We start from the raw sequence: 14,454 nt of genomic DNA, 5'->3' as shown, positions 1-14,454 counted from the left end.
TTTATATTTTAATTGAAAATAATATCATTATCTCTTGATAACAGATTTACTATCTTAAATTATATTAAATTTATGTCAAAAAGTAAAACATTTATATATATATTTTCTAATATCACCTTGGTAAGAAATCGACCTATAGACAAAATAAGTTTCTATATTGTATACGTAAATATGTACAAATGGGTATCTGTAGATTTTGCATTCTGTAATTATATAAGGACTTCTTGATAATTATTTCTCGCTCTTGAATCACAAATACTTCTTAATCCATTCGTTGTACTGTATCAGATTAATTTCTTACCTGAAAGCTTAATATCTAATTGAAATGTAGGTTTTAAAAAATTATTAACAAGGGAACAAAAACTGTTCAAAATAATTATGTTTTAATGACTAGTAAACTAGATATCAAGTAGTACTTTTTAAATGTGTTTATAATTTCATTTTTTAATTCTTCCTGTGTAAACTGATAGATATATACTAATGCCATTTCTTTCATTAAATAATTTAAATTAAAAGAAAATGGATTGTTTTAAATAAAATAGGAGTACATAAGTTGTCATTTTATACCTGGTAAAATAAATTTTAAGAAATAAGACTAATTTATCATAACTGTTTTGCATTCATATCTCATTATTGTACTGTGCAATCCTATGTGTAATATTTACAAAAATAAGCATTCCATAAGTGCCACCTTTAGTAACACTTCATATTTTTTTGTTTTAAAATTAAGCCAGAAACTGCTGGCTTTATACATCTTAAAAGTATGCACTGATTTTGTATGTGCATAAATCATTTGAGAATCCAGATCTTTTCTTTAGTCAGGTTTATATATGGGTATTTTTGGAATAAATTCAATTAATAGAACCTGGAATACAAAAGGTGAGAACTAATAAGTGTATGTTTACAAATAAATAGAATCTAGCATTCAAAAATAGTTTGAATCAGTGGTTCTCAACCTTTCCATAAATACATAGTACTGTAATCAGTTTTAAATTTTCAAAATTATCAATGAAAATATAGCTTAGATATAAGTAGAAATTTAGGACTATACAGCAAAAAAGTCTCGGGAGAGAAATAATACAAAAAAAGAATAAAAAAAGAAAAGAAAAAGAAAATAAAAAAAATAGCAATTCAACTATTAAAAATTATATTCAATGACAACAATCTAATAAAACATGGTATATAAATTATTTACATATTATTATCTATCTCTCAGTTACCACTGATGATATATGTATCACTGATTGAGAACCACTAAATTAGACAATGATGTAACTAAAAGTCTAAGCTTATTCATATAATAGGACTTCAAGTATTTATATAATCAGAAAAGTGATTTTGTCCTTTTTTGAAAAAACTGATAATATGTAGCAAAAATTTAAGTTTCATAAATTAATGTAAATAAATTAATTGTAATATATATTAAATGCTTATAAATATAAAAATGAATTCAATTTGTCTTTATATATACTTACGTATTCCATCATGGACGAAGTATCACATCTTTGTTTTGCCAATCTCCAATGTAATCCAAGTTTGTGATACAGCCTACTATTTTCCCACTCCAATAATTTGTTTAATGAATGTTGTGTCTAAAATGGTAAGATACAAATATTTTTATATATCTTATACATTTTATTACAAACCATAGTCATGTTATATGAGATAAGTAAATAGATAAGTAAATATTTACCCTTTTACTCAAACAAATAACAGGCCAAAGAGAACATCCTAATGTACAGCAGCAGCAAACACAACCACAAAATAACCACTTAACATTAACTGGTAATGTTTTCTTCAGCACACTGTTTATTCTCATAACAGTTGCTTTAAATTCCTCTGGAGCAACACGTGAGACCAAGCCATTTGGAAATTCTGATTCAAAACGATTGCTAAGTCCAAATCTAAAATGTGTAATTAAAATTTTGATATATTAAACAAAAACATGTTTTTTCACATATAAATAAATATATAAATTGATTTATAAATTATATATACAAGTCACATATATAAATTATAATTTAAAAAATTATTTCATTTGTTCGTTTTTTTTGTACAAATATAATAGTAAAAAGATGATAAATATTGTATAAATTTTATTCAATTCCATATTTTGTAATGTGTATGTTCTTAATGCAAAAAAGGAATTATTAAAAATAAAGAAAAAGATCGGAATCAGTATAAAAATAGTTTATAGCTCTTGTCTCTTTGTTCTTGAAACAAAGCGATAGATTTACATATATACAAAAATTTAAGGAATAACAGAATTATACTTACACAGTTATATTACCAGCCCCGCGAATAACTATAGGATCTGGTACCACAGTCACGTAATGTTCTTCTAAATTTTGTTCATTTTCTTCTTCCTCTTCGTAAATTGCATCGAAATCTGCCATTGTGCAATATTCAACGATTCCCGCTCTATGAACAATACAATTATATCGTCTCGAAGGAACAACGTTTATACCCTTGAAATACAGCTCCTTTTCATTTATATTTAACACAGAATTGCAACGTGTACACGTTGACTTTAAGTATTATGCGTAAACATTTTCGCGGCCACGAATAATAGGCCAAGCAGCAAACTTTCAATTGAAAGTTATTCGTAACAACACCACTCACAACACAACACACGACGCGCACTGCAGATGCTCACAGCTCATCAATTTTTCATTCAATGCGATTTCAGGTTCGCCAACATTATAATCTATGAATTTGTACAAATCCTATATTCAAAACTAGATAGTACCGCTGAATAATTTACATTAAATTCATTCTTTTTATCTAATAAATTATATATAAATTTATATAAATTTCTTCCTGATTTAATTTTTTCTATAGTAATACTATTTTACGAGTTGTTAATTTCAATAATTATTGCTATAATATTCACAACATTATGTTTCTATTTTATTCGTTTTTGATACTGACATTAAATAGAAGTCTTTAAGGATATCAAAATAATGTTACAAAATAATTAAATACTTGTTAAAAAAATTAATTAATTTATTGCGCATTACAATAATATTGCGTTACTATAAAATATAGCCAATACTTTTTACATGATTCTGTTTTAATTAAAGCAAAATATGATTTATTCTTAACTATTAATAGTAATTTACACTCTGTGTACAATTTTTTGTACTTTTATAAACATATTTAATTTTGTTCTATAATAAGATCTGTCATGTCACAAGAAGAATTTATTTTTAATGTTTTTTCATTAGCTAAATGCAATAGAGATACAAAAGAAATTGGAAAACTTAAAGCTTCAATATTAGTTTTAGTTAATATTCTTGGCAACTTATTATAGATATCAGTGAAATGTTTATTGCCATTTATTTTATCTATATCTTGTCGCATTGCTTTTTTAGTCACTGGTTCTTCTACATTCTCATCTGTTTCATCTTTTAAACATTTCCAAATAGAATATTTTAATTGTCTCATGTCAATTTTTTTAGGACGTATACTGTATCCAATAGATAATTTATTTGTGAGTTTGGGTATAGCAACTAAATTGTCTCCAGTAAAAGGCATCTGCAATCCTGACATATTCTCAACCTCATATGTCATACCATTAACAATCATGTCATCTTCATTTTCTTTGTTATTTTCACCATTTTTATTGAGAGCATAATTTGATGTATCATTTTCATTTGTATAATTATAATTTTCCATGTCATCAGATAAAGAAGTAGCACTCTTATTTCTTGGATTTTCAAGCATTGTTGAGTGAAGATATAATTTGCTAGCTTGTATAATATCATAATGTTTGTCTGGTGGTAATGTCAATATTTCTTCATTCCATTCTACTTTAGCAGTTCTAGCAAGCAGTTTAGCTGCTTGACTTGGTAAAAATTTAATATTTAACCTTTCGATTGTTTCATTGTCATAACACAACTCTATTTCTTTTTTCTTTTTTGCTTGTTGCAAATGTAATTTATTTTGTACATTATTATTAAATAAAGCTCTTTTAAAGTTAGTAACTTTCCAATGAGATGGACCAGCCCAATGTATACTCAAATTTTTCTGAATAAATGTATATTCTGAAACTTTTGATGGTACAGTGGTAGTTAAGACTTTACGAAAATCAACAATATTTTCTACCTGGTTAGATTCCATAGCACATCTGTTTATATTTTCTTCTTCTGTCATTTCAATATCAAAATAATTCTTACCAGTAAATCTACAATCATCTTCTTGTGGTACACTTGCATCAAGATCAAACTGAAACCTATTTTCATTACTTTGGTCTACATTAACTTCATTCAGTTCATCATCTGCAGTCCAACCATGAAAATTAAAATAGAATAAAGGAGGACAAATTTCCATATTTGAAAAATCTCCTATTTTTGGGATATCAAATACTATGTTTTCATCCTGCATATCTTTGTTGTTTACTGTATCTACCAAAATATCATTATAAGGGTGTGGATAAAATTTTGAATTTGCATGATTCGGTAACATTGCTTGATATAACATATCAGTAGTTTGTAAATCTGCTTCCATAGTTATTAAAGAAGGTTTTTCAGTTTCAACATTCATTTTTAAAGCTTCTACAGTAGTAAATATTCTTTGTTTATTTCTCTTTTTCTTTTTCTTCTCTAGTTTTTGTTTTTCTTGACTATCTTCTATTCCTTCCTGACAATCCATTTCCTCTACATTACTCTTGTTTTCATTATTCTTATTTTGCTTGTCTAATCCACCAATCATTTGGAGTATGTCCATATGTACACCATCAACACGAAATCCATAAATTTTAGTGCTTACATCTAAAGATGTAGTAGCTACTTGTAAATTAGACATATTGGCATCTTTCTTTTTTATCATATATGTCATAAAGTCAATCATTTCTAAACTGAATGCATTTTTTGGATTAATTTTATTCTCTGTACCAAGTTTTATACACTGAGATATACGTTCTGCCATTTGAGAAGGTGGCATATGCACTAAGAAACCAAGCCCTAAGGAACGTCTTCTATCATTTAAACTTATAGGAGTTGACATTGAAGAATCAATAATTTCACGTCGACGAGCCAAACGTTCTGCTTCATCATTGTTCTCTGATAAAGCAAAATTGCTTGAACTTTGTGGTAGCATAGACTTTCTTCGCAATGGTGATGAAGAAGTTGAGGTGGAATGTATAGTAGAATTTAATAATATATTTGTTGTGCTTTTACGAGTTGCCATTTTGTCACTTAGAATTTTAAATTAAGCCAAGCTTCTTTATTTATATTCCTAAAATAAATATAAATATTATGTATGTACATATACATATATACATATATATATTGTTTTATAGTATTATTCAAAAGTACAAAGTTAAAAAATATATAAAAAATTAATTAAATTACGTAAATATGAGTAAACATAAATAAAAATATATGAATATAATTAATTAACATTATATAAAATTTAATTGAATTACTACTTTATGAGACTCTTAAAAATATATGAATATTTCTTAAATATTGAAGTAATTTACAAGATTATATAACAGAAAATATATGTTTATTTATATATTACCTGTGATATTCCACAATTATTATAAAAGTAGAAGTATGTTGTCAACAAATTTTTTCTTTTTAATACTGCATATTGAAAAATAATAAAATCTAAACATGTTTAAATGAACATGTGTCAGGAATTATAGAAAAAATAACTCGATGAAGAATACTACACAAATTAGTATGTAAGATTTTTTCAAATTAATGACAATTTAGTATTCAATTATGTTTCACAAACTTCATTTATAATGCATTCAAAATGCAACATTAATTCTCTACTTTATTCAAATCAACGCTATCTCTAGAACGATACCAAATTTAACAGTAGACCTAAAAAAGTACAAATATTTTTTGTATAAGTTCATTACATATAAAAATAATAAGAAAAATATAATATATCATAAAAATACTTTAAAATGTTATTAATAAAAGGTTTCAAGAAAATTAGCGCGAAAGAAACTGTTACAGAAATAATGATCACAAAAACATCAGATTCAAGCGTCTTTACTATAGGAAGGTAGAGACATCTTTCGTTAAAAAACAGTTTGTTGAGACCAGCATCAGTACCCTTTTATAATGCTTTTGAGTACACAACAGTAACTTCTGGTCATTTCGTGAAAACTAATTTAATCGTTGTTTAAAATATATATTAATAAAAACGTTAAATAACACATGTAAACGTTTCCTAATAGAAATATCGTGCAAATTGTCATTATTAAACAATTTCTTCTACTTTTATTGTAAAAGTCACAAACAATTATGCAATTATAATCATTTAACCAATAAATTTGTAAATTATAATACCATGGCGGTTTTGTTGTTAAAATCCATGCTGTTTGCTTGTCAGTGGTCAATAACAGCTATTAAATCATAAAATGGTAAGATTAAATAAATTTCGTAATCAATAAACATTTGCAATATTTTTGTCATTTTGTGATCAACACGAACGTTATTATATACATTGAAGTTGTATTTGTTTTAAATTGTGACTTATCACATTTTTTAAAATGAATATCATAAGATAAGAAACAACTTGTAATAATAAAAAAATCATAGATCGCTACTAACATAAAAATTAAAATGTAAAAAGAATTATTCTATAATTCTCATCTATGCTTGAATTGTTAATTATGTTCAGTTTAGTTACAGTTCTTAAAATAAAAGATGAAGAATTTTAAAAATAGTTATTTCATTAATTTCAATCAAATCTTTGACAAAATTATTTGTAATATGTAATACATAATTTAATAAATTAATTGTAAAATATGTTTTAGAAAATTTTTATAATATGATTTGTAAATATTTATGTATATATTTAAAATATTCATTTTAACAATTATAAATTCTATATCTAATAATTATGATTATTACTATTATTATGATTATTACTATTATAGGGTGCAAATATATCACAATTAGAGAGAGATATTGGCTCTGATCAATTTCCTCCTAATGAACATTATTTTGGGCTAGTTAATGTAAGTATGCTACATAAATATAAATTGCAGTAACATATAAATATAAGAATTAATAAATAAAAATGATATTAATGAATCTTAGAATTGTTTTATTTTCAATATTAAAAATTTAACACAGTATATTAATACTGATATTTATATTATTATAGTTTGGAAATACCTGTTATAGTAATTCTGTATTACAAGCTTTGTATTTTTGTCGACCATTTAGAGAAAAAGTTCTAGAATACAAAGCTAGAAATAAGAGAACCAAGGAAACATTATTAACATGTTTAGCAGATTTGTTCTACAGTATTGCAACTCAGAAAAAGAAAGTTGGATCTATAGCTCCAAAAAAATTTATTGCCAGATTGAGAAAAGAGAAAGGTTAATGCAAATATATGTTACTAATTTAAAATTCGATTTCATAATTACAATAATATTCTTTATTTAATATCAAATATTGAAATTATTTATGGATGAGACATATAATATACATATATATATATATATGTATATATATATATATATAATTTGTTACAGAGGAGTTTGATAACTATATGCAACAAGATGCACATGAATTTTTAAATTTTTTGATAAATCACATAAATGAGATTATTTTAGGTATGCAAATTTTTTTGAATATGTGTACAAGATATAAGGAAATTTACCTTTATCTTGAAATTATATTAAAAAAAACGACAAAAGAAGCAAGCATTTTAACTTCACTGTTTACTTAAAAAATAATATAGAAATTTTATTATTATTTAAGCTAATTTTATTTACAAAATGTTTACACAGGAACACATTTTTAACAGATCTCTACTAATCTAACAATGTAGAATCATTTGTAGAAATAATGACACAAAATTTTTTTATATCTTGTACATACTTACATATAATAGTATATTCTTATATAAATAATTTTGTTTGCTTCATAATTTTAGCAGAGAGAAGTCAAAGCAAACCAGCAGGAGGAAAATGTGGTGCAGGTGATGCTGGTTCACCACCAGAGCCTACCTGGGTCCATGAAATATTTCAAGGAATTCTGACATCAGAAACACGCTGCCTTAATTGTGAGACTGTATCTAGCAAAGATGAGGATTTCTTTGATTTACAAGTTGATGTAGATCAGAATACTTCAATAACACACTGCCTCAGATGTTTCTCAAATACTGAGACACTTTGTAGTGATAACAAATTCAAATGTGATCATTGTAGCAGTTATCAAGAAGCTCAGGTATTTGTAAAAAATTTGCACAGTTACCAAAATTTATAAGAGATTTTAATGATGTATTTCTTTTGTTTTAGAAACGAATGAGAGTTAAAAAGTTACCAATGATACTAGCATTGCATCTAAAGAGATTTAAATACGTGGAGCAATATAATCGTCACATTAAGGTTTCTCACAGGGTAGTTTTTCCTTTAGAACTTCGACTCTTCAATACTGTAAGTATAATGTTGTTATATAATTAATTACTATTTTCCACTATTTGACATTTGAATTTATATTAAAGCACATACATATTTAACTGTATGATAATTTATAGAGTGATGATGCAGTGAATCCAGATCGATTATATGATTTGGTAGCAGTTGTGATACATTGTGGAAGTGGGCCTAATCGGGGACACTATATTTCTATAGTTAAAAGTCACGGATTTTGGTTACTCTTTGATGATGATATGGTTGATGTAAGTTTAGCAATTTATAATACTAATATTTAAATTATAAAAATGATTTGTCCTTATACTGTAATATTTATATATAATAAATTTTCATTATAGAAAATTGATGCATCTACAATAGAAGACTTCTATGGACTTACATCAGATATTCAGAAAAGTTCTGAAACTGGTTATATCCTATTCTATCAATCAATCGATTGTAATTAAAGCTTGATATAAATATATAGCAATTAAATTAAACAAATTCTATGTAATAATTTTGTATTTCATTGAAGTACAGTGTATAAAATTAGAAATATGTTAGATTATTTATAAAAATAAAATATGTATAGAATCAATTATACTTTTGTTTGTAAAATATAGAAAAAGTTATTAGTTTCAGAGTTTATTTATTAACAGAATACCTTAAAAAGAATAACATTCTAAATATAAAGTAAGTTATGTAAGAATTACTTCTTTCAATTTCAATCAGAAACTAAATTCATAAAAAATCTTTTATTTTAATTGTAGAACAATTTGTGTTGGAAATACTAAGAAATTCTTCATATATGTAAAAGTGTATTATTGAAGATAAAGTTATTGTTATAAAAACTTAGCTGTTTTATACATACTAATATAGAAATTAGATTACTATAAGAATTATAATTAGAATTATGTTTAAACCATGTATGGGAGATATACAGTATACTTGCAGAAAAATTTGTTCAAAACATGTTTATTTTAAGCAATAAATTCATAAGGAATAGGTGCAAGGGAAATTGGGTTTTCACGTCCTGATACAATTTTCAGCAGGTTGTCTTTTCAACTGTAATTTAATTTCTTTTTCCTTTGCTTCTTTCCTGAGTCTTTCATTTTCCTTTACGCGTTTCAAGAAATCTTCTCTACATTTTGAGTGAGTCAAATGTTCAATACGAACATTAATTCTTTTTGCAATAATTCGTCCACGAACTCTTTTATTTACAATGACTCCCAAAGCATGAGGAGTTACATTGAATACACGTCCAGTTTTTCCATGATACACTTTATAAGGCATTCCTTTCTGAACAGCCCCATTACCTTTAATGTCAACTATGTCGCCTACTTTATACACTTTCATATATGTAGAAAGTGGAATTGTTCCATGTTTGCGAAACTTTCGGGAAAATAAATCCCTTGTTCCTCGACGATATCCCTTTGAATTTGTCATACTAATAACTCCACCTAAAATATATACTTACTTTAAATTATATTATTTTAAATATAATTGCAAAAATATCATTACTTAAAATTGGTTATATTAATTAAACGAATCGGAATACTGATATTAAGTATATAAATAACGGTATACTTAATAATATTATAAATTAATAAATTTAGCGATGAAATAAAATATCTTATTAAAGTTTAAAATGAAATATGTTCTTATATGCACGTATGCTAACACGTGCATCTACTTATGAAAACAAAAGCTAGAAACAAAATTAAAATTCTTTTTTCAAAAAACATGTATAATGAATATAATATTTATAAGGTTTAAAAGTGTGTAAAATGAATTTCAACGCTAATAATGCATAAATTTTTAATAATTCTTTACAAATATTACCAAATCTACAGAAGCTGAATGTAATCACCCACGTCCGTGGAAAAGAGATTTTAAGATGAACAATCGTGTGTTATATACAAAAATCGACAACAATCGATACATGGATTATTTCGATATTTAACTAAACAAATTCTTCTTTATTATGTTCATTATATATTTTACATAATAACAAAAAATTGACATAAATTTTATTAACTTTCTCTTTAATTTATTTTAAAAACACACTTTAAATTTAATGCACTTACTAGAACTTTTTAAACAAATTACCCTAGGAATTACATTGAATAAACTACTAAATATTATAATAAATATTAAAATAATCAGTAATATAATTTTTTTTTAATTTATAATTACAATAAAAGATTTATTGTAATTTGTAAAATAATATAAAAATTGTTAGTTTATTAAAGTGAATTTTCAGTTGCTTAAAACTTTGTGTTTCTAGATACTAGATTCATTATTAGATAGTTTCCAGTGTTAAAGGAGTTTCCTCTCTATTATTTATTCAATCATAATATCTCTGCATGACAGTTATTTTCTGAAAATTTATAGTTGGTGATCGGTATTTTGCAACTTTATGTTATTTAGTTAACTAAATTAATAATTTAAATAATAAATACTTTGTATAAATAGTTATATATTATAAATAGTTAAATAACATTTAATAATGGTGTGTAATTTAGATCATTTTTATAACAAAGTGTATAGTTTAACATAACATATTATATTATCATTGTATTTACAAAGTTATGTTTAGCCTAAGAAAAATTAATTTTTTCACGAACTTAGATTATATATTTGTACAATAATATTGATATATTTTTTGCATCAATTATTAAATGTATAGTATAATACAGTTAATAATACTCTCTTTCATGATTAATTTAAGAAACTAATTAATAATTAAAAAAGCTATATTTTACACTTTTTCAGTTTCGTAATCAATATGACAGTGATGTTACGGTTTGGAGTCCACAAGGACGTTTACATCAAGTAGAATATGCAATGGAGGCTGTAAAGTTAGGATCAGCTACTGTAGGACTTAAAAATAAAACTCACGCAGTCCTTATTGCACTGAAAAGAGCTTCTTCTGAATTATCTGCTCATCAAGAAAAGATATTCCTTGTAGATAAACATATGGGAATTTCTATTTCAGGTTTAACAGCTGATGCCAGAATACTAAGGTATATTATAAATTGTAAAATATAGATTTTATTATATTAATATTGATAAAACTATATTATTCTATTACTATTTAAAAATCTTTATTAGATTAAAATTGAAATCTTTATTTAATTACTTATAGTCGATATATGCGAATTGAATGTTTAAATTATAAGTTTTTCCATGATAACCTATTACCTGTAAGTCGTTTACTTGCATCCCTGGGAAATAAATTACAAACATGTACTCAAAGATATGACAGAAGACCATATGGTGTAGGCTTACTTATTGCTGGATATGATGTAAGTTATTAAGAAATAACTAATTTATTTCATGATAAATTAGTATTAAAGTATTACTAAGTATTACTGATATTTTTAAAGGATCAAGGACCACATATTTATCAAACATGTCCTTCATCCAATTATTTTAATTGTAAAGCAATGGCTATTGGTGCACGTTCTCAAAGTGCTCGTACATACTTAGAAAAACATCTTAATGAACTTCTAACATGTGATCTTGATGAACTAATAAAGCATGGTCTCCGTGCATTAAGAGATACATTGCCAAATGAACTTGATTTATCAGTGAAGGTAAATGAATGTATTTTTTTTTTTAAGTAATTTTCAAAACATTTGATGAAGATACAATTTCTGCTTATCTATCTCAAATTGAAAATGACAAACGTGGTAAACCTACTGAACCAGATGTAGAACAAGATTCCAAACCTCCACAACCTCCACCTTTTGATAAAGGTCCACAAGATCCACAAGTTGCAGTTGCAATGGATACAGATTAAAAATAATGTAATATACTTCATAATATATTTTATGTATACATTCAAAATGAACTTGCATTTTTACGTTTAAAAATTGTATTTTACCTATTATTACATTCAGTATAATAATAGTATGTCATGGATCATGAAAATCTCTTTAATTTTCAATATATATATAATACATTTTTTTAATGTTTATAATATAACTACAATTTAATAGTTTAATAGTGTCCTTTTATGCATAAAATTACAATACTTTATACTACACTATACATGAATACATAAGTATTCTCGAAATTTTTATATTATAAATTAATATGTTTATTAGTTCTTAATCTGTTTGCTTTTGCGTTTTTTCAATATGTTTGTTAAGAAAAATTCTCCAGCTTTATATGATGAACGCACTAATGGACCACTTGCAGTGTATAAAAATCCTAGTTCATTTCCTGTACTTTCCCACTTTTTAAATTTTTCAGGTTTAACATATTCAATAACTTTTAAATGTCTTTTTGTAGGTTGCATATATTGTCCAAGTGTTAAAGCACTTACACCTACATCTTTCAAATCTTTCATTGTTTGTTCAATTTCTTCATCAGTTTCACCTAATCCTAGCATTAGTGATGATTTTGTAATTATTTCTGGATTGCATTCTTTTGCTGTTTTTAAAACCCTCAATGATTGCCTAAATGATATACATGAAAATATTGAGATTTTTTAAGTCATTAAGGAAAGTTATAGAAGATATAAAATATCTTACCTATAGTTAGCACGTCTATCTCTAATAAATGGAGTTAAACGTTCAACAGTTTCAATATTATGGGCAAATACATCAAGATTAGAATTTACAATTGTTATGATACAATCTTTATCTCCTCTAAAATCTGGTACCAAACATTCCACAAAAATATTGGTTCTACAAAGATAAGGTATGTATATATATTTATTTAATAGAGCACTGCAAAAGTGCAATTTATTATAATAGCAAAAAAAGTAAAGTGATTTACACACCTTTTTTTAATTTCTTTCACTGTTTCTGCAATGTGATTAGCTCCTCCATCACTTAAATCTATTGTAATATATAATTCTAGTTTAAGCTGCATGAAAATTGTGGTATATTTTAACATACATAAATTAACAATTACAAAAAAAAATACTTAACCATCTCTATCCACTGATGTAAGTACAATATAGTCCAAACCCCAATTTGTTATTGCAGTTGCTGTATTTATTGGTTCTTCTGGATTTAATGGTAATGGTGTACGTGACGTTTTTACAGAGCAGAAACGACAACCACGGGTACATGTATCACCCATTAACTATATTAAATTTTTTTCCATTATTATATTTTCATAATATTATTATGATTAATTAACCTTTTTGGATGAAACCCAATTATTATTTGATAATATAATAAATAAACCTTAGTAAAAATATATTATATTGAAATTACTAACAATATGAAAATTTATGTTACAAATTATAGTAGAGAATTCATACTTTACTAATTTCCATTAATTTTAATATGAAAAAATTTATTAAGTATACTTTTAATTAAATTAGAACAAAAAGAAAAAAAAGATTAATGAGATACATTGCATTAATAATACAAACCATAATTGTAGCAGTTGCTGTTCCATGTGAACCACCTCCCCAACATTCTCCAATGTTGGGACATCGTGCTTCTTCACATACAGTACTTAATTGTAATTGTCTTAACTGTGCCTTTATTCTACTATAATTTTTACCCATAGGTATTTTTGTTTGAAGCCAAGGTGGTAATCTCAAACGGGATTTATCTCCCTTTTCTAATTTCAACTTTCCATCATATTCTTTAAATGTGTCAGCAATAAAATCTTTTAAATCTGGCCCCTCTTCTAATTTTTGAGAGAAAGTTTTTTCTTTGAGGCATTGCAACTGCTTTAATACAAAGCTAATATATAATAAAGGGCATCAAATACTTTTATTTTCATATATTATTCTGCAAATACCTACCGTTGAATGAAAATTGCAAACAGTAAATATTTTTGTTCGACTTGAATTATTGAAAAGAACTTGAAACATGATTATCTGTAAATGAACATTCATATAACCTCCACAAATAATAAAAAACTTGACAGCACAGAATACTATCAATTATGATAATAAATCTATAAAGTTACTTTTGTAATCTCTTAATATATATTTGAATTTACAGTAGTTCTCTAATTTTATAACATATATTAATATTTTCATACTTAATTATTTATTTAAAATATATTTATTTAGAATTAAAAATTTA

The 14,454-nt window shown here is 25.2% G+C and overlaps 6 protein-coding genes across 9 annotated transcripts in view; 2 read left to right on the top strand and 4 right to left on the bottom strand.

Moving 5' to 3' along the window:
- Positions 1-801: 801 nt before the first annotated feature.
- On the bottom strand, positions 802-2,631 carry LOC108554603 (cysteine-rich hydrophobic domain-containing protein 2). The gene is made up of 4 exons (XM_017909934.1): positions 2,278-2,631; positions 1,694-1,904; positions 1,476-1,592; positions 802-865 (listed from the first exon to the last, which is right to left on the bottom strand). Exons 1-4 carry the CDS (start codon positions 2,394-2,396, stop codon positions 815-817), a joined length of 498 nt encoding a protein of 165 aa, XP_017765423.1. The 5' UTR covers positions 2,397-2,631; the 3' UTR covers positions 802-814.
- A 528-nt stretch (positions 2,632-3,159) lies between these two features.
- LOC108554600 (condensin complex subunit 2) lies at positions 3,160-5,203 on the bottom strand. The gene has a single exon (XM_017909931.1). The coding sequence runs from the start codon at positions 5,188-5,190 to the stop codon at positions 3,160-3,162; it is 2,031 nt and encodes a 676-aa protein (XP_017765420.1). The 5' UTR covers positions 5,191-5,203.
- Positions 5,204-6,180: 977 nt separating this feature from the next.
- Usp12-46 (Ubiquitin-specific protease 12/46) lies at positions 6,181-8,859 on the top strand. Its single transcript, XM_017909930.1, has 8 exons — positions 6,181-6,385; positions 6,905-6,985; positions 7,135-7,351; positions 7,508-7,588; positions 7,912-8,204; positions 8,276-8,413; positions 8,515-8,658; positions 8,752-8,859. The coding sequence occupies exons 1-8, from the start codon at positions 6,383-6,385 to the stop codon at positions 8,857-8,859; spliced, it is 1,065 nt and encodes a 354-aa protein (XP_017765419.1). The 5' UTR covers positions 6,181-6,382.
- Positions 8,860-9,351: 492 nt separating this feature from the next.
- RpL21 (ribosomal protein L21) lies at positions 9,352-10,283 on the bottom strand. The gene is made up of 2 exons (XM_017909941.1): positions 10,235-10,283; positions 9,352-9,852 (listed from the first exon to the last, which is right to left on the bottom strand). The coding sequence occupies exon 2, from the start codon at positions 9,836-9,838 to the stop codon at positions 9,419-9,421; it is 420 nt and encodes a 139-aa protein (XP_017765430.1). The 5' UTR covers positions 9,839-9,852; positions 10,235-10,283; the 3' UTR covers positions 9,352-9,418.
- Positions 10,284-10,869: 586 nt separating this feature from the next.
- Positions 10,870-12,244, top strand: Prosalpha6 (Proteasome alpha6 subunit). Its single transcript, XM_017909939.1, is given in 5 exon segments — positions 10,870-10,904; positions 11,168-11,418; positions 11,541-11,700; positions 11,782-12,016; positions 12,019-12,244. Coding segments are annotated over 5 exon segments (828 nt in total). The 5' UTR covers positions 10,870-10,901; the 3' UTR covers positions 12,198-12,244.
- A 256-nt stretch (positions 12,245-12,500) lies between these two features.
- Las (lipoyl synthase, mitochondrial) overlaps positions 12,501-14,454 on the bottom strand; it is a 3,087-nt gene continuing 1,133 nt past the window's right edge. For 2 of the 4 annotated variants that reach the window (XM_017909971.1, XM_017909972.1), the window contains exons 2-7: positions 14,169-14,243; positions 13,788-14,093; positions 13,336-13,492; positions 13,185-13,242; positions 12,934-13,089; positions 12,501-12,858 (exon numbers count right to left, since the gene is read on the bottom strand). In XM_017909971.1, the coding sequence (XP_017765460.1) occupies positions 12,501-12,858; positions 12,934-13,089; positions 13,185-13,242; positions 13,336-13,492; positions 13,788-14,093; positions 14,169-14,237 (1,104 nt within the window). In that variant the 5' untranslated portion in view covers positions 14,238-14,243. Of the gene's footprint in view, positions 12,859-12,933; positions 13,090-13,184; positions 13,243-13,335; positions 13,493-13,787; positions 14,094-14,168; positions 14,328-14,454 lie in introns of those variants that run through there. The other 2 variants (XM_017909969.1, XM_017909970.1) reach the window with 2 other exon arrangements.

The sequence above is a fragment of the Eufriesea mexicana genome, unplaced genomic scaffold (genome assembly GCF_001483705.2).
Source record: "Eufriesea mexicana isolate 0111107269 unplaced genomic scaffold, ASM148370v2 scaffold38997, whole genome shotgun sequence".
Lineage (NCBI taxonomy): Eukaryota > Metazoa > Arthropoda > Insecta > Hymenoptera > Apidae > Eufriesea > Eufriesea mexicana.
Note: the sequence above shows the minus strand (reverse complement) of the source record. Positions and strands in the feature narration are given on the sequence as shown.

Coding starts and splice junctions, on each gene's coding strand:
- LOC108554603 (XM_017909934.1), bottom strand. CDS start 2,396: ATGGCAGATTTCGATGCAATTTACGAAGAGGAAGAAGAAAATGAACAA. Junction 1,593..1,693: donor TTATTTGTTTGAGTAAAAGG/GTAAATATTTAC, acceptor TTACCATTTTAG/ACACAACATTCATTAAACAA. Junction 866..1,475: donor CTTCGTCCATGATGGAATAC/GTAAGTATATAT, acceptor TTTGTATTCCAG/GTTCTATTAATTGAATTTAT.
- LOC108554600 (XM_017909931.1), bottom strand. CDS start 5,190: ATGGCAACTCGTAAAAGCACAACAAATATATTATTAAATTCTACTATA.
- Usp12-46 (XM_017909930.1), top strand. Junction 6,986..7,134: donor ATTATTTTGGGCTAGTTAAT/GTAAGTATGCTA, acceptor ATATTATTATAG/TTTGGAAATACCTGTTATAG. Junction 7,589..7,911: donor CATAAATGAGATTATTTTAG/GTATGCAAATTT, acceptor TCATAATTTTAG/CAGAGAGAAGTCAAAGCAAA.
- RpL21 (XM_017909941.1), bottom strand. CDS start 9,838: ATGACAAATTCAAAGGGATATCGTCGAGGAACAAGGGATTTATTTTCC.